Consider the following 25,788-nt stretch of genomic DNA (forward strand, 5'->3'; position numbering starts at 1 on the left):
AATGGCCGCAGATCACCACCCAGGCCCAATATCCTTGGAATCCGGGTGGATATTGTAACCCCAAACTTTCAGTAGTGGGGGCAGTCAGAAACTTGGAGCCGGGGTTATGTATGAGGCGTGCATTTGTGCCCAGCGATCAAGGTCGGCTGTGCCCCCCAGTCAGCGTCGTTCTAAAGGCTCGTTGTGCAGTCTCACAGCCCCTCGACTTCTCGGTGGGAGGCAAAATCCATGGATATAAAGAGCGATGCGCCATTAAATATCTACATTCCTTTTGCAGGTGATTTTTTCTACCAACATCGTCTCTCGACACTTGGTCAAAGCTTTCCCAGAACAATATGCCCATCACCCTTACCACGGCGGCCCATTGCCCTCGCAAATGGGAAACCCCGAAGGTATCCACTGCTGAAGAGCTATTCAAACGCTCATGTCCGAAGGACCATGAGCGCAGCCGGAAATTGATACAGAGTTCGTTTCAGCCAAGTCTTTTTCGCACGTCTCATGTCTCTGCCTCTCGACATGGCTTCGTCTGGGCCGTGTTTCTAGCCTACAGCGATCACCATAACCTGATAATACGGCCCGAAGATGTGTGGTTCTCCATTCTGACACAACTCAGTTTCTTTGTGAACGCACATGCAGAGGAGCTGCGATCTTTTTTCGTTTCACACGAGGGACAAAAAGCTCTTGAAGTCATTGAAGTGGGAACTATCCACTCCGCTGACTTTGGTGCGTTGGCCTTACGAATGACCAGGCTGATTGAGAAAAGTGTGGTGGACGAGGAGTTACGAACCTGGATCATGCCAGACTTTAGCACCTCAACAGAATCCGACAATGTGGTCGCAGCTATTTTGATGATGGGCGCTCTACAGAAGTACTTTTCGTTCAAAGTTTCATTGACATGCGGAATTCCGTCTGTCACATTGTTAGGCGAGCGAAAGGACTGGGAAAATATTTTGAAGAAACTTGAGAAGCTATATCAGCTAGGGGACGAGCCTGCACGGTTTGCTCAGCTTCTTCGGCCGATCCTGAATCATTTCGTTGCTTCTTTTGACACTCCAAACTCACCTGATGTACTGAGTTTCTGGAGCAGATGTGCCCACAAGCACTCTATGGGCAGTGGACCAGACTATTTATGTGGCTGGATTTCAGCTTTCTGTTTCTGGGGTGAAGATGGAAAGTTATTATGCGCGGAATCCATCCATTCCTCCTCCTCCCCAAATTTCCAGACACAGAACACTGAATGGGGGTTGGATGCTGTTTTGTCACGTCGCATCGATACAGATGATGTCCCGTCTGGTTTCGCCTCCGTGCCGGTTACTATCGACGACAATGGGGTAGTTTATGACGCTGTGATGTTAGCTGGACTGATCGGTATCCAAGCCACATCCAGCGGAGCGATGTTGGATGGTACTAGAGATCACAACGACAGTGGTGTGTTTCAATACAACGCAAGCGGCCAGCTGGAACCGATCGTTTATAGCATTTCTCCTCCGACTGAGGAAGCTGCACTTGACTCCATACAGCCGTTGTCAGGATGGTGGATCCATGAAAAGAAGCGTGCGAAGGAGACAGAAGACCGCACCGTGGAAAAAAAGGAATTGCGAACCACAGACCGGGCTCTCGGGGCCCTCGACGCAGTAGCTCTTCGGAAATTCACTAGGATTGGGAGTTGGAAAAGGTCCCCGGACTTGAAGAACTTAGCATTCTGATCCAGGCGATGAAGTCTGACAGCGTGAGGAATAAGCTTATGAGGTATAGTCATTTATCTGGTGGGAGAGTCTCCAGTACGGTTCTCTCTTCACAATCAAGGCTTCAACACCGGAATAGAATAGAATTGAGAATTTCGTCAAATGAGTGATTACCATGGTAGACTCAGGCCAAATAAAATAGTACTTACAAGTGAAGCCACCCGGGGCGTGATGCCTTACGTGCGATGCGGTTATTGAGAGCCCTCTAGAAATCTTTACAGACGGCTGGGGTTTAAAGAATACCACCAATGGTCCTACTGGTGTGAATCTTTATGAACTATTCACGCACTGTTCCAATGTGCACTTTGGATACTCTGCGTACAAGTATGCTCCTTAGATATTCCTTCTCATATAACCCAAGAGCCACTGAGCGCAGCTTCTCCAATCAAACTTGGAGCGGTGCTGATTTGAATTGAATTCTCGCTGCTATGAAGTTGCCAAACACCGGGCAGATATTCCTGATATGCATTGGGAACTAGAGAGTTTTATTGAATGATGTTGTTCTTGTCAACATTCTCTGAGATGGAAGAGCTGCTTTGGTGCTAGCACTCCTCTGAGATGGACGTAATGGAGCCTTGTCGGCCTTGGGCGGAAAGGAAGAACGTTTGAAGGGATCGACAGCCTGTTTTTACCACGTGGGGACATGCCTGAAAAGAACTGTGATAGGAACCAATCTAGGGGATGAATATTCGAAGGGAACAGACAAGGTTTCACCAAGCGGTGTCGGCAGGAAAAGCATATTACTGCAGCTGCATCCATATTAGCTAGCGTCGTCAGATACGCTCAGACCCATAGAACTTGGGAAGCCGACAGGATAAGTTTACCATCCGCACCCTGCTGGATTTATTGGTTGCTGCTCCATTCCAGAGCTTTCGATATGGGACATTGACAAGTTGACAGTTCTCTGACTGGTAAAGATATACTGTAATCAAGCCTTGAAACCTTGGAACACGTAGACTTCCATGGATCTAGGTAGCCATGTGGACGAGTCACTAAACACCTTTTTCAAAGTTCAATGCCCTTATCTAGTCCTATAACTGCGCTGAGCAAACCGGCTGACGAATTAGGGCTGAGACAATCTGATTAGTCTATTAAACTAAGTAATCCGATCCGGTGGAACTCGGTTCTAAATTGAGCTAAGCGCTATTAGCTAGGGTCTATAAGGCTCTCGCACGGAGTGCTGGGCCGAAACAGATTTGCAGTCCCGCTGCATAGGGATGATTCTCCTGAAAGGGTGTAGGGCGAATGCGCCTGTATGCGCGTAGCTTAATAATATAAAATATATTGATAAACCATCTACAAACTATAGACCAGCCGATAGACATCGGAGGTGTGAGCCTTTAGGCTAGCGTCATACTAAATGAAACTGTTGTCTCATTTCGAGCGGCATGGTCGGGGCTAGGGGGAAACAGGGCCGGATGAAAGGCAGCTCGGATTGCATTCGCAGGATCGCAGAAGAGGCAAAGAGTCACACGGGAAACAGGGGTGGCGGAGCTTAGGAGCTCAGTGATCCGGGTCAATGGCGAAAATGCCTCAACTGCGAGGGGTAGGAGAAAGAAGGCGAAAAAGAAAATTGGGGCTGTTGGATGGAGGGGGGGAGAGCATGGGGACTATATAGAACCACGCACGGGGAGGCATAAGGACAAAGAGCGCTAAACCTAAGGGGTCCAAACTAAACCTAAGAGAGTAATTCGCAGTCCTCATCCGATATGGTGTAGTGGCTAACATCGCCGTCTCTCACACGGCAGCCGGGGGTTCGATTCCCCCTATCGGAGTTTCTTTTTTGATTCTTTTCTTTTTTTTTTCCTTGTCTTTATATCCTAGAAATGTTAGAAATGAAAACAGTTGGTGGAATTGGCATCTCGTTCCAATCATTTTTGGTTCGAACAAGAAACTATATCAGAGTGCCAAGGCATATTAACAAAACAAAACAGAGTAAAATACACTCATACTTGTCGGATATATATCAACCATCAACCGAGTGAATCCAGATATATTTACTCCGTGGAGCAACTTGCTTCAGTCGCATGATTTGCGATGATCTGCGGGTAGACCGAGATTGTTGGAATATTTAATCCCTAGCAGTCGAGGATGTTCCTTCGGTTGTTGTGGCCGAGAACAAGGGTCTGAAGGAAATGCGAGAACTGTTCTTGAAGACTCAATGGTTTGGAGACATGGAGCGGAAATGTACAAAGACAAAGAACATAAATCCATAAATAGACGCATACGTAAACGTATTTCCGAGTGATCTCTACTTACTTGCTTGGGTGGACAATAAGGTCTGCGAGTAGGACTGGGCCTGGGACAAATATCGGGCTAGACGCAATAAATTCCACCACATAAGTGCACATTACTATAGTCAATTGCAACGGTCCTTTCGAGCTGTGCAGCATGTGTATTTCACGAAAACAAGAAGAAGATTACATGGATGATGTGTTTTGCTAGCCGAGCTAGTCTAGGTTAGCTAAAAGTGGTACATGGTGATAGGATATATGAGATCTGAAGATTTAGAAGTGAATGGCCTTAGAGTAGGTGGCCATGGCAGCCTCCTTGAAGGCTTCGGAGAGAGTGGGGTGGGCGTGGCAAGTGCGGGCAATGTCCTCGGAGGAAGCACCGTACTCGATGGCGAGGGTGGCCTCAGCAATCATCTCACCGGCACCGGGGCCGATGATGTGGACACCGAGAATGCGGTCGGTCTCGGCATCGGCGATGAACTTAACAAGACCCTCGGTGTCGAGGTTGGTCTTGGCGCGGGAGTTGGCGCTGAAGGGGAAGGTACCGACATTGTACTTGACACCGGAAGCCTTAATCTCAGCCTCAGTCTGGCCAACCCAAGCGACCTCGGGGTGGGTGTACATGACGCTGGGGATGGCAGCGTAGTTGACGTGGCCGTAGCCGGTCTTGATATATTCGATGGCGGCAACGGCCTCCTCCTCGGCCTTGTGGGCCAGCATGGGACCGAAGGTGCAGTCACCAATGACACGGACGTGGGGAAGCTTCGTGCGGTACTCCTGGTCGATAATCAGGCGGCCACGCTCATCCTTCTCGATTCCAACCTGCTCCAAGTTCAGGCCATCGGTGTAGGGACGACGGCCAATAGCGACCAGGACAACGTCGGCGTCCAATGTCTCCTCCTTGCCACCCTTGGCAGCCTCAACTTTGAGGGAAATAGTAGAACCACTGTCATCGCCGGACATGACCTTGGTGTTGGTCTTGAATTTAATACCCTGCTTGCCAAGGATCTTCTGGGCCTGCTTGGAGATCTCGGCGTCCATGCCGGGGCCACCGATCTGGCCGAGGAACTCAACAACAGTGACCTCAGCGCCGAGACGGGACCATACGGAAGCCTATACCACAATGTTAGCACGATCTAGCATTCGAAACTCATTCCGTAGTTAATACATACCATCTCAAGACCGATGATACCACCGCCGATGACGGTCATCTTCTTGGGGACCTCGGCGAGAGCCAAAGCACCAGTGCTTGAGACAATGCGCTTCTCATCAATGTTCAAACCGGGGAAGCCGGTGGCTTCAGAGCCGGTGGCGATGATGATGTTCTTAGCACGCAGGGTCTTCTCACCACCGTCGTTGAGGACGACCTTAACAGTGTTGGCATCAACAAAAGAACCGGTACCCTTGATGTACTCGGCGCCGTTCTTCTTCAGCAGGAACTCAACACCCTTAGTCAGGCCTTCAACAGCTGTGTCCTTGGCCTTCATCATCTGGGTAAGGTTGAGCTTGACATCGCCAACGTCAATACCACGCTTCTTGGTATCGTGAAGGACCTGGTGGTAGAGATGGGAGTTGTTGAGGAGAGACTTAGAAGGGATACAGCCGACGTTCAAACAGGTACCGCCGAGTGTTCCGCGCTTCTCGATACATGCGGTCTGCCAGGGTGTTCAGTTAGTATGCGGATTGCGACGGCAAGACCGACCTAATCAAAAATTGGAAAGCCTAGCGAGAAGTGGTTCTTACCTTGAGACCCTCTTGACCGGCCTTGATAGCAGCAACGTAACCGGCGACACCACCACCGATGATGACCAGGTCGTGATCTATTGCTCGGGAAAGCGGATATCAGCAATCGCGTCCGGCAAGAAAACAGAACCTCTCCGGGTACTCCGGGAACTCCGTGATGGCGATGTGAGCATCGACTTACCTGCTTCAGAAGCGAAACCACGTTTTGAGTGGCCAATGAAGATCATGGGAGTAACGAAATTGTTGGGAATAGCCCTGGAGCCGGCATGGCGGAAGGCAGACCGGGGCGAAGCCCGGGGCAAGACGGCGCGGAACATAACGAAAAGAAGGGACGAAAAGATTAGTAGTCTTTAGATATAAATTCAATCCTCGATGTAGGCGGATTGGAGTTGTTGGGAGTGCGCAAATAGGGTGGTGGTTTAGAGCACGGGAAATGACTGAGCTTTTGCGGTATTGCTTGGCCTCACCGCCTACTACGGACCATGCCGCAAAGCTGGCCCGTATTACCAAGGCGGTAAGACGGGCCGGCACCTTGACGGATGATCTCGGGATCCGTTCCCGATGATTCTGCGGGCAGAATATCTGACATAGGAATCGCCCAGACATTTTGATTGAACTTAATACGATGCTAGGAGAAAGGAACATTCGGTAGGACCTGCAACAGTCGTCAAGTCTTCTTTGAATGACAAAACCCCAGGTATTGGTGGTTTGACTCGGGTCATGGTACCGTCTCCTTCTGTCCGCCCTGGAGAGGACTACTCCGGGGAACGCAATTTGATAAGCCACTCCCTAAGGGCTGAAAGAGTTAGCGGCGATTCCCCAGAGATTCTTTTGCCTACCCGCGGATCATTCTATCGGCAAGCAGTCTCGGCGGGCTCCGCCGCAATTATAAGCGCACACGAATCCAATGGATTGTCCGTAACGCAGACCATAACTCTTCGCACGGGTTGAGAATTGTGTTCTGACGTTGATCCCTTTATGCGAGAACCCACATTTCAAGAGATGCGGGTCCCAATTGAACCGGGTACCGTGATATAAAAATGAAGTTCTCCTCCAGTGCTTCTTGGCGCTCTTTCCAACCAGCCCTTAATTTTTCACGACTTGTTTTCTATATCCTTGCAGTTTACAATACCCATCCATGCGCTGGTAAGGTGCTGGAAGAGAAATGGCACATCCCGGAGAATAACCATCCTCAACAATGGGTATTCGTACATGGCAATAAGAAGCCATGGAAAGAGACATTCAGACTGATACAAAGCTACATGGCATAGACAATGAAAGCTTCTCGATTGAAGCGAAGGTTATACACCGTTAATTTGTAAGTAAGCGAGGAATTGAGAAACAAAGTTCAAAACCATATCCCAGATGTATCCTCTCGACCGATTCGTGAGTTCATGAGCTCGTGCAACATATCAAGACAGATTTAGTCCTGTCCACAAGACGATTTCTCCTCCTCCTTTCGATTTCTCTTCTGTCGCCACTTGATTCCACTAGCCGCCACTATCCACAAGCAAGGAGAAACAGCAATAGAGATCAAAGCAAGTGTGGTGTACGCCCAGCCCTCGCCCATGGCAGAGCGCATAGGGCTGATTGCTGCTGACGCCGCGGCACCCAGCTCACACCGGAATAGATTGTTCGCTGCAGTCGCGGCCGCCGACTTGCCCGGCCAGAGATCGACCATCAAGGCATTCAGCACTTGGGAGGTACCAATGATCGACCATCCGGTAATGAACAAAAGAATGATAGGAGCGGCAAGGTTGACCTTGTGACCCAGCACCCAGCCGTAGGTCAGCATCGACACATTGCTAATATAGTAAAGCGGGAGTGCGACTTCCAGTCTCGCGCGCTCGATGTTGAAGTTGCGAATGTCCGCACGCACATTCTTGACGATGGTGAGACCAGCACGTTTTGCATGGCGGCGGTAGTTCCAGTCGACCAGTCGGCCGGTTGTGAAGGCTGAAAGCACCCCTCCTCCGCCGATGGGGAGGTACATCAATGCAGCATGGAGGTCGTTGAAGTGATAGATCTTGTGGAAGGAAGTCGACGCACCGGTCATGACAGCATAGAAACCAGCAAACATCAATCCTGTGGTGATCAGGACCACTGACGTCTCGATATCCAGGACAACCTTCATAGTCGGGACTGGTGACGGGAATCGAAGGGAGTAGTTCTTCCGCACCTCAGCTTCCTTGTCCGGGTCAGGCAAGAGACCCTTCTGTCTGCGCGTGCGATGCCGGATAATATCTGCCACAGAGTTACTCAAAGGGGGCGGTGGGATGGACCCGTCTCCAACGACCTTTCGACAAGTTTCCGGTAGGAATAGACCGAGGATGAGGAAGAACACGCCACCGAAGATGAGCAGAAACCAGAAGATCCAGTGCCAGTTAGTATACTGACTGAGAAGGCCGCCAATGATGGGCGACAAAGAAGGACCTAACATGCTTCCGACTGAAGCAAAGGCGATATATGAGCCTCGCTCCGCGGATGTGATCATGTCTGCGACCAAACCGTTCGCCAGGGCCACAGTCCCGCTGCTCCCTGCACTCTGGAGACATCTGAGGACCAGCAGGGCAGCATAGCTGTTTTGGAGACCTAGTCCCAGGTTGGCTGCAAGGTAAATTGTGAAGCAAATGATATAAGCGGGACGACGGCCGGCAGTATCCGAGAATCCTGCGATCAACATAGGTGCCACTCCCTGCATAATCTAGAGATAAAGTTTATCAGTTGTGGGTCTCTTTAACAAGATTATATTTCGTCGACTTACCAGGTAAGTAGTGACTGTCAGGTTCACCTGTGAGACGGAGATATTCAGGGAATTCGCGATAGTAGTCAAGGCAGGCAGATATATGCTGGAAGACAAGGGTGAGAAGAAACTGGCCAAGGATCCCATGGCGACAATGGCCCGCTTCTGGGCTACTGTGAACTGGGAATATCCTTCCAGGCGCGTGTCTCCATGCTGGGTTGACGGATCGGGTGTTTTGGTCTCAACCTCGTCACCGCGCTCTTGCGCCATGTTGCCTTTGTCCATTTGATTCATGAGGTCGGGGATTTAACTGACCATGTGGTAGAACCGTGGAAGATGCGTTTGATGAAATATCCCGATGGTTTTGATACTTGCCCGGTGCAGGGAAGTCAACCAATTAGAGTTTGTCGTCAATCCCGGGACCGGCATCGACCTGAACTCAGCCTTATATCAGGTGCCTTGCTCTTGCCACTATTTAGTTCATGCAACCATATGTACAACCGTCCTTGTGTTCATAGATGCCAGGAACGACTTGCTTGCGATAAGTATTCTTTTCTTCTTTCTTATGGCCTTGAATTCTATATTTACTCAAACATTCTCGTGTAGATTAGAGACTCGAGTGTTCAAAGTACTTGTACATATCGATCGCAATACTATATCTCGAAGACAACATGACGATGCTTGTGCTCATGGTCATATATACTTCAGCTATAGGTCAGCATGTACTTTCGAGCTATCATCATTGGAATAGACTCACACCGGAGCATTAGAAGTATAAATGATGTCATCTCTCATCACAAAGACATTGTTTGCGGAGAAGAATGACATCTTGGCAAATCAAGATTTGCGGAGACAAAGCGATTCCGGGGCCGCGGAGTTGGCTTCCGCGCAAACTTTCCGCTTTCTAGAAAGGAAGAACCGAGACAACGGCTGTGTACAAGGATAGACGAATCTCGGAAGCAATCGAATCACACCCGGTTATATGGATGCACAAACAGCTGAGTCCCCGGACTTCAGCTTTTCCGTATTCTCTTTTCCTTCTTGAGCTCCGGTGCGATAGTTCGATTTAGTTATTGTTCGTGAATCGCGATTCAATACACAGACACGAACTTAACCAACGATGTTGCAATACTCCTCCCCGAGAAGTACATATCTATTCCCAAATGAGGTTCCTAATGGGAGGCAGGAACAAGATGCTACTATAACAGACTCGTTAGAAGTTGCAGTTGGATTCGTCTTAATTGGCTATAACAATGTGTTTTGTGTTGTAGTCGAGAACAGTCAATTCTCTTTTTCCACGATTCTCCCTTATTACGGCAGCCATCGGCATTGGAGCCCTTCTCTCGGTGGTTCCTGTGTGCCTCATACTTCCAGACCAAAGTGTACGATAGCACCGACTTCTTTGCTCGGTTCAATCTCACATTTTCTAGTGCTTTTTCTCAAGTATATGGGCGCCGAAACTGTTAGCAACGCCGCAGTCTCCAAGTACGCGGATTGGATCAGGGTCCTTCCTAATGACCGTTTTCATCGGTTTTTCCATTGCCGACATTGCTGGCTGGCCTAGCTCAGTTGAGTGGATGCGATATCTGCTATAAAATGGATGTTCCGGGTCCGAGCCGACAGCAAATTAGCTAGCTGGGTTGTTATCAGGCCACCACGGCCAAGAACTACGGCGCTGCCTCCAACACTAACAGAGTCGGCATTTATGTCATATAAGCAAGCCTTTCTACAAATTTTCTACTTATTTCCCCACACCGCCGGGGCTAGGCGGTGATTAATACCGGCGTTGCGGACCTGGATGTGGCGAAAGCCGGCCGTCCCTTCGCTCACTCCGAGGGCAATACCTGCAACATTGCCGAGGGGTTCAAAAGCAATTGTATTTTTTTTTAACATCAGTTTCTTCGGAGGCTGTGAGTTCTATCTAAATTACAGTGAAAGCGCATTCACTAACTTCTACAGAAGCTTCTAGATAATTCTCAAAGGGTGAGACCTGCGCCAGTCTGGCCGACGGTCTGGCCGACGGCCGCAACGATTGGGTCAGGTACAACCCAGATGCCTTTAAAAATGCTTACTGGCTGGTGAACCGGGCCAAGATCTATTCCCGAACAACTAAACCTTGGAACCCGAGGCCGGACTGAATACCGAGCTGAACTATCATACTTTACCATGTGCCTAACAAAAGTTGTATATACGTATGCTTAGGGATCTAGGAAATGGGACAAGATATGAGAACTTCTGACATCATTCCTCCGCATTTTCGGTCTAATCCCCGTGAATGCTAGTACAAGGTCGTCAGGGAGACCAATCTATATAAGTGGACCTGGCCGAGCGCCAAAACACGCTAATCCCGATTTAGGCAAACCGGGGGCTGATGGATCTCTCGTACAACTGTTGTAGATGACATCCAATCATAGGCGAGCCTCCCACGCCACCAAAGCCAAAATCCCAGACTGGACTGAGAAATACTCTGAGCGCCCAAAAGCGGCATGCCAGGACCATCCCCGCCGACCCACTCGAGGGAAAATGCGGAGGTCACAGAAAGCCGTGGCATCGGATAATTGTTCAGAGCGGATAATTTCCCAACTTCCTTCACGGACTATGTAGCGCCCATCGGTTCGTACTTTCCTTTCCGGACCGAGTCTAGCCCGAGCCCAACGCAAACTTACCGGGACGTACAGAAGAACAATGGCTTTCTTCGGATTGCCGATGTCAGTACAACATCAATCGGGTAAAAGCCCCCAGACTTCGCCCCGCCATGGCAGTCGTACCACACGCGGTAGGTACTGGCCGAGCCCGCATTCTGGCCCTGAACCCCGGTTTTCGCACGCTGGTGGGGGGAGGCCCATGTTGTATCGGCGCTGGTGACTGGTTTGCTATCTCGCGTTCCCCATGTTCCACCGGAATATAACCGAATTCGAAATGACACTCCTTGCTTTTCAGGGCTGCTTTTCGGTCGATCCCGGGGAGGAGGTGTTGGGCATCATCGTCTATTGGTGATTCGGAGTAGTGCCGTCTATGTGACCAGGAAGTACGGGATGCATGCAAAAGCTTTAAAAACCTCGGGGGATCGTCTCTTTTTTTTTTCTCTCCGCACTTTTGATCTCATTTTACCCCACGGGCAAGGGTCTGCTTATCTTTTCTGCTCTTTGTTCCTATCTCGGTCTATACAACTGTATCTTTAATGCGACAAACCTTGAACACTCGATTCATCCCTCTCGACTGCGTTCAAAATGTGTGACAAAATCCCCTCGTGGAATGTCGTCCATAGACTGGAGAAGCGCCAGCTTCTCATCGGGATCAACTGCGTGGCTGCTCTGTCTATTTTGTTCTTCGGATACGACCAAGGAATGATGGCCGGTGTCAACAACGCAAAGGATTATATTGATCTCATGGGATTCGGTCATACGGAGATAGTGGACGGCGAGGTCACCCCGGTGGTCACGAATTCCCTGCTGCAAGGTGGCATTGTGTCTGTCTACTATTTGGGAACGCTTTTTGGCGCATTGTTCGGTGGCTGGCTCGGAGACCGGACGGGAAGAATCAAGACCATTGCAGCTGGTTCTCTATGGGCTATCCTGGGCGCAGCTCTACAGTGTTCGGCACAGAACCATAATTGGATGATTTGCGGTAAGGGAAATAGGGTTCAGTAGATGCAGACTTGGACTAACTTTCGCAGCGCGTTTCGTCAATGGTATTGGAACCGGCATTTTGAATGCTATCGTTCCTGTCTGGGCTACCGAGACGGCTGAACATACTTCGCGCGGACAATTCATTGCTATTGAATTCACATTGAATATTTTCGGTGTTGTCCTGGCTTATTGGTTGGAGTTGTACGTAAATCCCTCCGTTTATGCGATGTCTTTCTAATATCCGATAGTGGCCTGTCTTTCATTGACAACGGAGAGTCAGCCTTCCGCTGGAGATTCCCCATCGCATTCCAGATCATCTTCCTCCTAGGTCTCTTTGGGGCTGTCTGGTTCTTCCCCGAGTCACCTCGATGGCTCGTCAAGGTCGGCCGGGAGGAAGAGGCTCGCTACATTCTCCAGCGTCTACGTGGATCTAGCGGAGAGGACCTCCTCCGAGCAGAAGCCGAGTTCCAGGACATCCAAAGCATCGCAGAGCTGGAGCGGACAATGAATCATGGCGACTCATATCTGTCTATGCTTGTTGGGTACAAATCGGGAGACCTCCACATCGGCCGTCGTGTACAGTTGGTCATTTGGCTACAGGTCATGCAGGAATGGGTTGGTATCGCAGGAGTTACTGTCTACGCACCGACCATCTTTGGCATTTCCGGGTTTGATTCGATGAAGAGTCAATGGATTAGTGGACTGAACAATATTTTCTACATGGTATGTTTCAAGGTTGAGACAAGACTGAGTTGTGCTAATGCGCATGTCTAGTTTGCTACGCTAATCTGTGTCTTTACTCTTGACCGCATCGGTCGTCGGTGGACTTTGTATTGGGGCGCGGCTGTCCAGGGTATTGCCATGTTCCTTGCGGGTGGATTTTCCCGTCTCGCTATCGACAACAAGGCAGCTGGTGATATGGGCAAGGCATCCTCGTATGGTGCTGCCGCGGCTTCGATGATTTTCATCTTTACCTCTGCATTCGGAGCTTCGTGGCTCACAGTCCCTTGGTAGGAAACCATCCTGTGACCTTTTTATTCAATACTAACTCCTGATCCATAGGGTCTACCCGGCTGAAATCTTCCCCCTGGCCGTTCGTGCACGTGGAAACGCCTTTGGAGTTGTCGGATGGAGTATTGGAAATGGATGGCTGGTGAGTGAACGCCTTTAAATGAATACAAGACCGATATGCTGACGGAACGTTAAGACTCTACTATGTCCCGTCATGTTCAGCGCCATTGGCGAAAAGACACTTTACGTCTTCGCCGCCAGTAACGCCCTCGCCATTCCCATGGTGTGGGCTCTATACCCAGAAAGCAACCAGCGCACGCTAGAGGACATGGATCTACTATTCGCGGCCAAGACGCCCTGGACCTGGGATGCAGAGAAGACCTTTGCGCGCCTCAAGGCAGAGAACCCAGGCATGGTCCAGTCTCTCGGTCCCAAGGGCAGTCTGTTGGACCCGGAGACTGGAAAGCCTCTTTCTGTTGCTGCGGCTGTTGCGGCTTCCAAGGCTGGTGATAATGCTGCAGGAGCGGAACATGTAGATCACGCTTAGATGAGGGAGGACTTGATGATGTGGTGTTTGGTGATGTTTGATGTTTGATGAATAACCAACTAATAAATTAGATGGATGTATGGCTTTAGACTGTGTATCTTATCCCTAGAATATCAAAAGATCATGAAAGAAAGATGTTATTGACCGAACCACTCTGATTGGCCACTTCGAGAACAACATCCATCAACTCTACAGTTCGAGCTTACAGCCTTTTTTCCCCTCTGACTATTTCTCTCTCTCCAAATATTCATTATCAACACAAGTCCCTACCACATCTCTTCGCATCAACACTCACGTGGTAAGTAGCACAATCCCAACGCGTCGCGTCGCACCGTTCCCGGCTAAATACAAAACAAAATAAAGATCCAAAAAAGGCCTGCAACCCAAAACCCAAGCGGATAACAACATATAAAAAATCTACCAACATCCTACGTTGTATACGAAAGGGTCGCATAATCATGTCCCTCTCCGCCCAACCCGCAGATCCAACCCCAGACGAGCAAGACCCCCAACCCCACAACTCTCCTCAACCCACATTACCCACAGCGCAAACCAAAAAATATCTCCACCGCATATCCCTGCACCCAACGCTAACCCCCTACCGCCGGCGCGTGTACCGCACGCTCCTCTCCGTCCCGCCGGGTCGGTGGACCACGTACTCGGCGATGGCGACGTATCTAGGATCCAGTGCGCGGGCGGTCGGGAACGCGATGCGCAGTAACCCCTTTGCGCCGGGGGTGCCGTGCCATCGGGTTCTTGCAGCGGATGGGTCGTTGGGTGGGTATAAAGGGGAGTGGAAGGTTGATCGGCATAAAGGTGGTGGTGGGTTTTGCGAGGAGAAGAGGCTTAGGCTTGAGGAGGAGGGGGTTGTTTTTTTGGATGGGAAGGTTAGGGGGGTTTGTTTTAAGGAGTTTGTGGATTTGGGGGCTAAGTGAGTTTTTCCTTTTGTGAAGATTAGAGGTGTTCCTGAGTTGGTGTTGATGGTTCAGGCTGTATATATCCTGAAACTGATTTATGGATTCGGTCTGAATCTCCTACCTGGGTACCTCTATGTACGGTGGTGAAGATCCGGAGCGGGAAGGCCTAGGCGACACTCCAGAGCGATATGCCAGGGCCATGCGCTATTGCACCAAGGAATACGAGGGCAATATGTCAACCAGAATATGAACCCATTAGACCCCTAACAATTACCTTGGTTTTTGTAGTGGTCTAGTGGTATAGTTAATACATCGTATTTGCTCAACACAATATTTTAGACCTGGTCAAAGGGGCTGTTTTCCATGAGAATCACGACGAGCTGGTTATTGTAAAGGATATAGATGTTTTTCCCACCATATTGTTCCTTTCACTAAAAAGGTACAAGCTTCTACGTTCAGCTCTGCCATACAACACTGACCATGTGAGGCAGATGCACATCGGTTCGGTTACATCCGCGATCGTCACTTCCTCGGTCTCTCTAAACTGGCCCGTTTGGCTGAGATGTTCTCTCACAGACTCCATATTCAGGAGCGCCTGACTAAACAGGTTGCTCGAGCTATTTCTGGGGTACTGAAACCGCAAGGGGTCAGTATTCTTATGCAACCATCCTACCTTTGTATGGCCATGCGTGGTGTACAGAAGGTAGGTAATACCACCATTACTGGCTGCATGTTGAGATACATGCAATCACGTGCAATAGATAGGGAAGAATTCTTGGAACTCTTGCATAGAACGTAGCTAATCCTTACCCATCGGAGATGCTTTGGCTACATTACGTACATCCACTGTCACAACCGTTTGAAGCATAATAAGTAAATTATTAGGATTCGACAATACCTACTTTGGGTGCTCCCTAAAGACGTCCCGATATCCCAGCGCTTCTGCCTTCCCTTCAACGAGCGAAGAAAGATTAGCCACAATCTGGTCAATATACTCCTGTATCCACGTACTTTGGAAGATACGGGAATATTCTATATTACACGTAAGGCAATGTTGTGTGGCATGTTAAGTATGCAATATGCGAAAAATTTCCCGCGGATGGTGCGATAAACCCAATAATATTTTGGGATCATATGTATATTGCGAGGCAATTGCCATTTTCTGACGTGGCACCAATTGACGCAATGTCCCAACTACCCCTGTTTACCGGTAGCTTTGACCGGCTATTGAAGAATCTCCCAATGTGCGCTTTTCCTTTTTCGGTAGTATAAACAGAGTAGTGTTTTAATTCAATTAGGAACTAGATCAGCAACCTGAGCGTCCAGCATGGAATCACATCTGCTCGGTATCTCTCAAGCACTTTACTAGACAGCCCTAGATCAGTCATCCTCTCATGTATGGATGACGAGCCTTTGAATGAGGAGGAAAATTTTGCGTACTGTTTTGGAATCAGCCCTGTCGTATTCAGATGTTTTCTTGTTATGTTATTCATTGGATGAATCCTCACAACGTTGCCTGGCTGATAATCTGTTCCATAGATTTGAGTTTCATCTTACCCTTTATACTACCTGCGCATCTATAACGGCGCTTACAATAGGCCTGTCTTGATATTTTTCAGCCGTGAGTTCGTAGTGCTTACTTTGCATCGAGGCAGATGACTGGGTCACGAGCTGTGTGCGTCAGTCTGTAATATTCGATTTTAGATATATATGTACGTCTACAAATCTTAGTGTAGTGCACGTAATGTAAGTCTGCTTGTATAAGCTTATCACCGCTCGTTCAGTCATTAGTATAAATCTACGCCTCCTTCCGGTCTTCCACAGTCTTTTGATATGCATGCATCATCTATTACCGCTCTTTGTCTGTACCTAGAGTGAGCCTATGAATCCCGGTCATGGGCGATACTGACGAGCTCGAATTGTTTCGCCGACGGTGGCGCGAGGAGCTCTTAATTGAATCGGACCGCAGGGCTTCTCCTGCTGCGGCTTTGGCCTCAACTGCCCCGCCTCGGACCAAGAAAAAAATGTCTATTACGACATGTTCGATGTATCAAGATCTTCACGATGAGGTGTCGAGCTTGCTAGCCGAGGTAGATCTTCATTATCAGTTTTTCGAGGAAGATGATGAGACGAAATGCACTCGAATGCGTGACACAAATATTATGGGCCGTTTTGTGTGCAACCAAAGAGCATGCAAGTCCAAAGGATGGTCTAGCAACAAGATCGCTGTCACAATTCGTCTTTATCCAGAGCAAAAGTACAATGCCAGGGTATACCACCAACGCTGCAAAGCTTGCAGCTCGCTGAGCCGGCCGGTTTTGGATCAGTCATACGCCGAGAGAATCGTTTACTGGATTAAACAATGGAACGGAATTCGGGTAGAGAGGCCTCCATTCTCCCACGAAAGAAGAGGTCCTCATAACAGTCAGCTTTGTGAGGGGTGTAGAGCTGGGCACTGCTCCCAATCTGGGGAGGACTGGGCTATCCGGCTAGAAATGTTTGTCTCCCCAACCAATACATATGACTGATTTACTAATTGATTGCCAGGTTGACTCTATAGCGAGCCGGAGGTCTATGGTTGATTGCAGGATTATAAACTGTCAGAATCTGGAATGAATACCGTCATTTGTTCATCCTTGATACAGATGGGTCACGTAATTGACAAGTTTGGTTTTTCTGGCGAAAACATACTCACTCATTTCATTTTGTTTGTTCTTGATTACTGAGTTATTGTCCACAAGATTGTCATTTTCCCGGACTAGTGTCATCTTAGAGAGTGAGAGATGTTATTGAGATTATTCTGCCACGTATACACTCGCATTACCACCGTTTTTCTGTCACAAAGCCATAAATGAGCGCATTGGCAAGGACAGCATGTGACGCGAAATATCCATACGTCAGTTGCTGACTACACACAATTTTCGTTAGTTAGTACTAAAACCAGACTATCTAAGGTAGCTGATGTTTAATGACAGCTATTATTTGCAATTGGAAAATTGATTTACCTGGTTCTCAAGGTATCGTTCCAGCTCTGCTATGATCCGCATGCTAACTCTAAACCCCATTATCAACTTCTATGTTACCGGGAGGTTGTCGTCTAAATTATACATGTATGTCTTTCCACAACCCGTCGGCATCTGAATGTTGGAACGTCAATGTGAGGGCTCGATATATAGGCATAGAAGACAAGTCTTACCACTGCTATGATGTTTTTTTCCATGCTCATTTCGAACATTTCCAGCTGATAGCTACGTGGCTGAAGATCGACCATATTTGAGAAAACGTGGATAAGTCCAATATGCGGCAACAGGAGTGATTCGATGCCTCTGACTGCTGGCAGTTACGATTTTTTAATCTTCTGGGGTCGAATGCAGTTTGTTACTTATGGTCTGCTTTTCGCGCGCGATATGTGATCACGATGCATATGATACATCAAATCTGCACTCCCGGTGCCAAACTTCCTCCGAGAATAACCAATCACGTTCTGCGACGTGGATATGCGCTGTTCTATGCAAGAGTGTCTAGTCGGCCAGATTCACGGTTTGCTGGGGATGACACATTTTCCTTTCGCCAATATGGCCATATTTCTATACATAATGAACAACTGATGCCAAACCTCGCCTTTGCCTAATTCAATAACCGTTACATCTGGCACCTTATCACAATCATCTTCTTTATCTTATTATTCGTACACTCGACATGAGCAAGGATTCTGTGGAATTCATTCGAAAGCTAGTCGCTTGTCCAGAATTAACCGAGTCGGACATAGACGTTGCGCTAACCGCTGCTGGAGTAGACGAACTTCTCCCGGATGGAAACAGAAAATTATCCCAATTGGGCTTGGCGGCGACCGGGTTCTTGATTGATTCCAGCATTGCCTTTATTACGTTATCTCGAGGTATCCATTGACAATCTGTTGCGAGTCTTCCCAAACTGACACCCTCGAGATTTTACATCGAAGCTCAAATCCCGTGTCAACGGTATCCAACACCGTGCAGACATTGCAAAGCGTACTGGCATCGACAAGCACTTGAAATTTGATTGTCGGACTGGTGCTCGCTCGTCCGGCGTTCTTGCTATAGCGACAAGCGCCCTCATCGGAGCTATATACCTCAGGAAAAAATGTTTCATGTCCGTGGCCAAGGGACTTTACTCTCTAGGGTAGGTCTACTCTAGTAACCCCAGGAATAAATCCCTAATTGCGCACAGCGTCCTAGACGAGCACCTTGACCAGCTCAACTTAATGGAAATATTCAAAGACGAGCAGAGAAATCCGCTGCTTTTGCCTTCCTTGGTGGAGAGTGATTCTGCCCAGACTAGCGAAATCTGGAGTCAAGATATTCCCCCTTGGCCGGATTTTCCGACCACTCCGGATCTAGGGGGTTTGTCTAACTATGAAAGACTTTACAATGAGAATGGATTATTGAAAGATATCCTTCCAGATGGACTTTCTTTCACCGACTCGCGTTCGCAGTCTCCTTTAGCTGACGACCCAGGCCAACGGGCGTTAGAGAGGCAGGTCCTTGGGATTTGTCATCCTATTGCGTATCAAGAAATGCACCATGGAAGACCCCATGAGGTAGAAATCCCGCCTGAACAAGCTGAACAGCATGCTCTTCCTCGCAGAATGTACGATCACCTCTCTATTAGCGTTGACTTGTACCAGCCAGATGGCTTCTCAGGCCAGCCCGCGAACCAACGGTCCTCAAGTCAGCATTTCCCACGCAAGCGAGAAAACGCTAGTGGTATGGAAGTACAAAAGAGAAAGTCTAGATGTGTTGATATTGAATTCCGATCATCACTGTGTCGAGAAGCTGAATTGACTCGGGCTCTGGGTTTGCCGCCCCCCGGAGATACTTATTTCAGGCCCAAAATTGAGGACAAGATACTGAGTCTCGGTTCAGAGATCTTTTCCAGTCTAAGTACCTTTTTAATTCTGGTTGGTGGCTCTCAATCACTTGTTACTCTTCGGGCGGCCCTAAAATACACGAGAGAGCTGGGGGACCAAGGCCCTATCGTTCAAAGGCGAAGATGGGTATCACGTGAGCTGACCATTCACGAACGCTTCGAAATCATCGGCGAAATTCAAGACAACGCGGCATTTCTCCAGATCTTGCGATGTAACCATATCCTGCATTTCTACCGATGCACCTGCAGTCCGGTGGAGCGCACCTCAAAATTCATAGAGTTAGCGTCCAAGGATGAGCTCATTGGCCAGCCGAGAGCAAGAGGCAATCCGAGGAAGATGGAAGTGGCTAAAGTCGTCAACGAAATGATGAGGGATGTTTTCCCAGACCTGGAGCCTAACTCAGCTGTTTACAAGAGCAAGCGCCGAAAAATGTTGGGATTTCGAAAATTTGGACAACGCCTACACATTCTAGCGGACTGCTTTGGGGATGCTGTTCTAAGCATACTTCATTTCGATCGGTCCGGTGACGTGGCGGGCCCTGTGATTATCGAAAAAATGTGAGTCTATATCACTATGAAATCGTGGCGAAATGTAAACTGACCATGCAAGTATTCTTGCTCCGTCGGATGAGGCATTTGAAACTTTTGTGAAGGTCCTCGAAGAATCGCAAGGAAGTCTTCTTCGGGAGATTAGCAAGGCAGCCGAGCAAGCTTTCAATCATATTCTTTATGAGGATATGAAGCGGCAAAATCTTTTTGCTTTAGAAACACTGGCACCGGAAGAGATCCTGAAGTTTCCAAAAGGCTCGCAAGAGCTCAGAAATCTCTTGCAATAGTCACGTTTCCTTTCGAAAGAGCAAGAAAAGGCGAACTGTTGCTTTCGGGACACGGTGAGGAGGAAGGGATTCGTACGTGATAGCAAGTTTGCAGATCTATTTTCATATTGTATTGAATTAAATCAGCGCTCTGTAAAAAGAAAGGGGTACATCGAGACGCCGCCAATAGCCAGTCTTTAAATACGCTACTAACTAAGCGTTGAACAGCAAACGTTCTTTCCTTATTTCTAGCACGGAGACTACCCACCTCATATGTGATACAACTGGCTACCGTATCTCTCCACAGTACATTCCACAGTGCGTATGGTGAATTTCTTTTCCCGTTAATTGAGACTATGTGGGAAACTTGGATATATCAAGTAATGGTGTGACAATAAAAGCTGGTGGTGCATTGACATGGTACATATGCGACCTAGCGAATGCAAACAATGCTCCGTCCACTATCCCATGTAATCCTTTTCCTAATCATAACCTTGAAGGGTTCATTTTGGAAATTCATGATATTGCCGTCCTCTCCAACGAGATGCGCTGATGGAGCGAACACAATCGCCTCGCCAGTTCGGAGCCTGGCAATTCGAGAGAGACCTTTTTTAGCACTGTCGGCCTGATGTGGAGCTATTTCACCACCCATCGGAACATGCTTTTCGATCGTCTTGTACCATTGAGGGCTCGTAAATCGGTGGATTACGGTCAACGAGCAGAGGTCGATCAGCTGGGGCGAGATCGTCGGCTCTTGAGTGGAAATAATTATACGCACACCCAAGTGTCGCTGCTGGCGGATAATGGTAAGGAAAGTCTCGGTAAGCGCCTTTGCAGCGAGGGTGTCGGCCATATACTGCCCGCTGATGTTAATGAATAATAACCAGGATACTTCAATATGAACAATTCACCTTATGGGCCTCATCGGCCACGATCATCTTCCCTCGGGAAGGGTGAGCGTAGAGGAACAAGTCGATGGCGATACGGAATAGAATGCAAGCAGTGCTTTGGTCGACGAAAGGGCACGACAAGTCCAGGATAGTGACACCGCCGTCAATAAAGTAGTCACTTGTGTCCGTGCCAGCAAGGTCGAGATAAGAGTCAAGCAGGTCTAATCTTTGATATAGAAAAGGAGTCTGAGAACGGTCAAGTTTGAGTGCGTTCAGACGGCCCCGGAAGTCAGAATAATCGAAGTAGCCGCCGCTCTCCATCGCCATTTCCCGAAGGATCCGAGTAACCTGTGCCATGTAGAGGGGGAGACTGCCAGATTGAGAAACAGACATAAGCGAAAGCATCATGCTTATGTTGAGGTGCTTAGGTTGAAGTTTGAACGGTCGAATCTCGATATTGGGAATCTGGGAGTACATGCCCCTGAGATTAGAAATGTTTGTGGGAGAGACTAGGACGCGCAGTGGGACCGGCGGTGCATGAGCATATTGCGGTAGAACACTAGCTAGGAAGGCGGCTTCGCTGGGCTGCGAGCTCGTTATTGATGTATACTCGTCAAACTGCAGCACAAGAGTCGATATAGACTGGTTTAGGGTTCCCAATGCTGGCAGCCTCATAGAGCAATTTTCTAAGGTAATATCAATGACTGGTGCCCTATGGGTAGAATTCGAAACATACCGATCATGCAAGCAGTGGTGTGCGACTTGCCACTCCCTTGCACGCCGCAGATAAAGGCAGAGAATGGAATATTCGCATTCAACATTATTCTGCAATCTGGGGATTCATTCCCTCTGACAATGTTTCCGAGCAGCATACATTGAGAAGGGAGAAAATATCCGAACTTTTCTAACAAGGGAGATACCAGGATGGCATGCTCATTAAGTATAGCATCCATTGCTTCTTCCCTTTGTTCTTCACTGGAGCTCAGGAATTGACACTGTGCCTCTAGGGAGGGGAAGGACGGAGAGGCCCCCGTTTCCCTCGCATGGAGATCGCCGGCAAGGTGGTCCTTGAATTCTATTAGAACTTTAGAATACCGCAAAGTCAGACACAAAAAGGATGGAAGAGAAAGCTCTACCTTGTAGACGGATATTGACTATGCGGCCAATATCATTGTCGATGACCGAGTTCGCCGCCTCATAGTTATCGAGGCCTGCATCGAGGTGGCTCTGAGACTGTTGACCTGTACCTATATAGAGCGCGTTAGCCAAGGCCATTTATGTTGTACCGTCCCTCTAATATTTTCTGAGATATACCGGATGATAGAGGATGCTGGCCCTGACCTTGGAGACGGGACCGCTGTGAAAGAGTGGGAGCGGACAGTGGTATGTTTTGGACTTGAGCTGATCCTGAGGTTTCGATTTGATTGTTGCTTCTCGACAACAAATCGAGTTCATTCGCATAGCTTAGGCTCTCTTTAGGAACTGTATATATAGGTAACAGCGCTGTACTTACCTGTCCACAAATGCCCTGATAAAATCAGCATGATTCGGGCTCTTTCCCAAATATTTTTTCTTGATCGCTTCTCGATTGATCGGCTGGTTTTGTAGATGACGACTATAAATAGAGTCACCAATCGCCTTCTCGAGGAGAGCCTCAGTCCAATTTTTAGATTTTCGTGCCATTTTTGATAGATACTCCAGGGGATGAAAAGAAGCCTGATGAAACGATGCTAGAAGACGAATTAGCAGTGTACATGGGGGACATAATTATAGCAGTGCAAAAGACGGTTGCAGGGTATGGGGGTATTGGTGCTTTTAGTCACACGGAGTCACAAAAGCCATGATTCTACTGCAGCCAAACCTACAAATTACTTGAACGCTAGCGCCAAGTGATCTAAGTATGTATGTATGCATCCTTGCTGTCACTAGACGTTCAAGGTGAGTGCAGGCAAACCCGGCTGTCAAATTTGGTCCACATATCTCTTACTGCGACTTAGGCTGTGCCCGCTCGTTTGGTATGGTGCGGTGGCTAAAACTTACCAATTCACGCCATACCTAGGTAATTCATGTGACGATGCATGCACCAACATGCAAAGAGCCCGACGGAGCGCGACAAGCGGCGCTCGGTTCGGCGAATCCAGTAAGGGTTACTTTGGAGAGTGGATGTTGGGAACTATCAGGCAGCCTAGGCTTAGCCTGGCCGTTCCCTTTTAGGTATTATAGACATGGTAATGTTTTAATTCCAAGTTGATTTCCAATGAACTTGGCCGTCCGTATAGGCACTTCGGAGCTAATTCCGACGGTGCGGCTTGGTTCCTGATCTACACCAGTTCCATATCACACAGCATCTGAACCTTTACGTCTGGCTTCCACAACTCGGACAAGTTACCGGTTCAGCCCCTATCAACCTGAACTAGATCAGAAGCTCTTCTGATTTTCTGGCGTAGTGGCGAATGCGCAAATCCAGCCCTTGTTATATGCACGGCCGCATGGTCGCATGGAAGGCTCCGTTTCGATCGTATTGGTATTTCAAGTAAAGTACAAAGTCATAAATCATGTGACTTTTGCTTATAATACTAATTGTCATCTGGGATGAATACTCCCTAGCCTTTTCCGAGGCAAGAAAAGAGGATCTACGTGTATGAGGTGAAACTGATTTCGAACGCGTGTGTAGCTTTCTAATATTGGTCGGGTAAGTTCTGATGCTCATGTGCCATCTGGCAAAAAGCCGGACCCGCTTGGTTAGAATGAAAACAGTGTAGACAGATCCCAATCCGACTCGTCAAATCATCCAAACCATAGCGAATGGACATTCGATATTCAGGCACAAAATGCTTGTATCCATATCTGCATTCAACACTTGATTCCTCTGGAATTGGATCGGGCATCCTATTTGCTCGCTCGATAGCCTCGGCGACGACAAACAAGGAAGTCGGCCAAAGATTCTGTGCCTCGAGTAGTTTTATGTAGGCAAATGCGTATTTGCTTGTCCATCCACATCTGTGGACACACCCAAGAGCATTGATCCCTCCAATCAGAATCTCTCCCAACTTCAGCCTCGCGAAGCCCCTTTGCTCTTCTAGCAGACCTAAATTGAATGGTCAGTCACAGGTGGGTCATTTCACATCGGTTGAAACTTACAGAACACTCTGTCGCCCAAAATTGACCTGACATCTTCGCTCAAAAGGGCAAGGTAAGAGTCACCGTAGTTGAGAACCAGGGCCTTTGTAATATCTCTGAATGCTTGTGCGTTCTTAAACAAGCTCGCTGCGGCCGCAAGAACAATAAGATCACTGGCTCCCTTATTAACAGGAGATAGCCAGAATTCACTGGCAAAAGTTAAAGCGTCAACAACGCCGAATTTGTTCGCTGCGACAGCAATTCTAAGAACATCATTTACAGCCATGACCTGAGGTAGCAATCTGTTCTGATGGTGCAAAATTGCACAAATACATCTCAGCGCCATCGCATTCTCTTCGGGCAGTATTATTTCCACGGGAAGACCCGTGACGAGTATATGATTTTCCTTCCAGTCTGGCCCTAAGATAGTACCTGGTAGTTTCGAGGCTGCCTTGAGGAAAATTGACTTCACGCGGAGCCTCAGCTTTTCAGGTCCAACAACTAGAATGATATCACCAGCTGCATCGATATTCACAATCTTGTCCCGCGTGTCTGTCATTTCGAATTGATTGGATTATGCTTCGCAAAAAAAAAAACTGCTCTAACCAAAGGGTGCACGTAAAGTGATAGCCTCTGACCAAGGAATCAATTAGCAATCAGGTTAGGTGTTACTGGGCACGGGCAGTCTTTAAGCAAATATTGGAATGGGATATAAAAACAAAAGACAAGGGCAAGTGAGGTTTGGTTTACCTTCAAATCGAGCGTAGACAAATTTGAATTGGTGAGTGCCCCAAAAAAGGTTCAAAAGATAACTTGTGGGACATAAAGGTATAAAAGGGGACTTCGAGATCGTTGACAAGCTCTGGTAAAACGAAGTAATAGGAATCAGGAACCCCGATATAGGCTGTTCGTTGTCTCCGCGTGCTGACTTTTTTTCTTCAGCAATGCTCAAGACAACACCACGAAGTGCCAAAATATAAGTCCTGCAAAGCAGCTTTTTCCGTGGGATTTCGTCCGCTTGCGACAACTTGTAATAAGCCCCAAATCGCGACTAGTTCGCTTGAGTGTTCAAAGGGGGGAATAGGTGCATAATAAGCCACAGATTCGTGCATTCAGTTAATCTCTAATTAGCCCCTCCGTTGGTGCCAACACATTGGCAGGGGTCGGGAGTGAATTGCAACGTGTCTGAGCTGCAATACATACTGTAGAGAACTTTTGGAACGCGATCATGATAGAAGGAAATAGAAGCAGAAATATCGTCAAAGTGACGTGTACAATGATGGGCGGATTAATTGCTGTCGACCTTCTATTAGTTTGACGCATATACTGGTGTGTTATTCCCATGCATTGGCTTGCCTTGCTTGATCGCCTCCACGTCTGATTGGGCAGCTTCGCATACTTAGGCAATACGTTCGTTCTTATAATACTGCATGTGCTTAGGCATCCGCTTCGCAAAAAAAATAAATACTCACTACATTTATGAGAA

The 25,788-nt window shown here is 48.2% G+C and overlaps 9 protein-coding genes across 9 annotated transcripts; 5 read left to right on the plus strand and 4 right to left on the minus strand.

Annotated features, from left to right (window-relative positions):
* Positions 1-335: 335 nt before the first annotated feature.
* LCP9604111_330 (DUF4419 domain-containing protein) lies at positions 336-1,706 on the plus strand (the record flags this gene model as incomplete). The annotated part of the gene is made up of 1 exon (XM_039068645.1): positions 336-1,706. One exon carries the CDS (start codon positions 336-338, stop codon positions 1,704-1,706), a length of 1,371 nt encoding a protein of 456 aa, XP_038932878.1.
* Positions 1,707-4,252: 2,546 nt separating this feature from the next.
* On the minus strand, positions 4,253-6,039 carry LCP9604111_331 (dihydrolipoyl dehydrogenase; the record flags this gene model as incomplete). The annotated part of the gene is made up of 4 exons (XM_039068646.1): positions 4,253-5,092; positions 5,152-5,634; positions 5,723-5,799; positions 5,904-6,039. The coding sequence occupies 4 exons, from the start codon at positions 6,037-6,039 to the stop codon at positions 4,253-4,255; spliced, it is 1,536 nt and encodes a 511-aa protein (XP_038932879.1).
* Positions 6,040-7,145: 1,106 nt separating this feature from the next.
* LCP9604111_332 (MFS transporter) lies at positions 7,146-8,759 on the minus strand (the record flags this gene model as incomplete). Its single annotated transcript, XM_039068647.1, has 2 exons — positions 7,146-8,426; positions 8,487-8,759. The coding sequence occupies 2 exons, from the start codon at positions 8,757-8,759 to the stop codon at positions 7,146-7,148; spliced, it is 1,554 nt and encodes a 517-aa protein (XP_038932880.1).
* Positions 8,760-9,585: 826 nt separating this feature from the next.
* LCP9604111_333 (uncharacterized protein) lies at positions 9,586-11,373 on the plus strand (the record flags this gene model as incomplete). Its single annotated transcript, XM_039068648.1, has 4 exons — positions 9,586-9,847; positions 9,896-9,950; positions 11,032-11,078; positions 11,144-11,373. 4 exons carry the CDS (start codon positions 9,586-9,588, stop codon positions 11,371-11,373), a joined length of 594 nt encoding a protein of 197 aa, XP_038932881.1.
* A 322-nt stretch (positions 11,374-11,695) lies between these two features.
* LCP9604111_334 (uncharacterized protein) lies at positions 11,696-14,054 on the plus strand (the record flags this gene model as incomplete). The annotated part of the gene is made up of 8 exons (XM_039068649.1): positions 11,696-12,092; positions 12,142-12,295; positions 12,343-12,817; positions 12,869-13,104; positions 13,157-13,247; positions 13,302-13,637; positions 13,783-13,950; positions 14,016-14,054. 8 exons carry the CDS (start codon positions 11,696-11,698, stop codon positions 14,052-14,054), a joined length of 1,896 nt encoding a protein of 631 aa, XP_038932882.1.
* A 2,410-nt stretch (positions 14,055-16,464) lies between these two features.
* On the plus strand, positions 16,465-17,129 carry LCP9604111_337 (3CxxC-type zinc finger protein; the record flags this gene model as incomplete). Its single annotated transcript, XM_039068652.1, has 2 exons — positions 16,465-17,066; positions 17,117-17,129. 2 exons carry the CDS (start codon positions 16,465-16,467, stop codon positions 17,127-17,129), a joined length of 615 nt encoding a protein of 204 aa, XP_038932885.1.
* A 1,139-nt stretch (positions 17,130-18,268) lies between these two features.
* LCP9604111_338 (uncharacterized protein) lies at positions 18,269-20,313 on the plus strand (the record flags this gene model as incomplete). Its single annotated transcript, XM_039068653.1, has 4 exons — positions 18,269-18,467; positions 18,517-18,730; positions 18,779-20,035; positions 20,088-20,313. 4 exons carry the CDS (start codon positions 18,269-18,271, stop codon positions 20,311-20,313), a joined length of 1,896 nt encoding a protein of 631 aa, XP_038932886.1.
* Positions 20,314-20,725: 412 nt separating this feature from the next.
* Positions 20,726-22,865, minus strand: LCP9604111_339 (uncharacterized protein; the record flags this gene model as incomplete). The annotated part of the gene is made up of 6 exons (XM_039068654.1): positions 20,726-21,148; positions 21,204-21,868; positions 21,919-22,257; positions 22,319-22,429; positions 22,524-22,645; positions 22,696-22,865. 6 exons carry the CDS (start codon positions 22,863-22,865, stop codon positions 20,726-20,728), a joined length of 1,830 nt encoding a protein of 609 aa, XP_038932887.1.
* A 353-nt stretch (positions 22,866-23,218) lies between these two features.
* On the minus strand, positions 23,219-25,532 carry LCP9604111_340 (uncharacterized protein; the record flags this gene model as incomplete). The annotated part of the gene is made up of 6 exons (XM_039068655.1): positions 23,219-23,237; positions 24,195-24,270; positions 24,324-24,854; positions 24,909-24,935; positions 25,053-25,353; positions 25,506-25,532. 6 exons carry the CDS (start codon positions 25,530-25,532, stop codon positions 23,219-23,221), a joined length of 981 nt encoding a protein of 326 aa, XP_038932888.1.
* Between the last annotated feature and the right edge of the window lie 256 nt (positions 25,533-25,788).

Source organism: Penicillium roqueforti, assembly GCF_015533775.1.
Source record: "Penicillium roqueforti strain LCP96 04111 chromosome Unknown scaffold_01, whole genome shotgun sequence".
Lineage (NCBI taxonomy): Eukaryota > Fungi > Ascomycota > Eurotiomycetes > Eurotiales > Aspergillaceae > Penicillium > Penicillium roqueforti.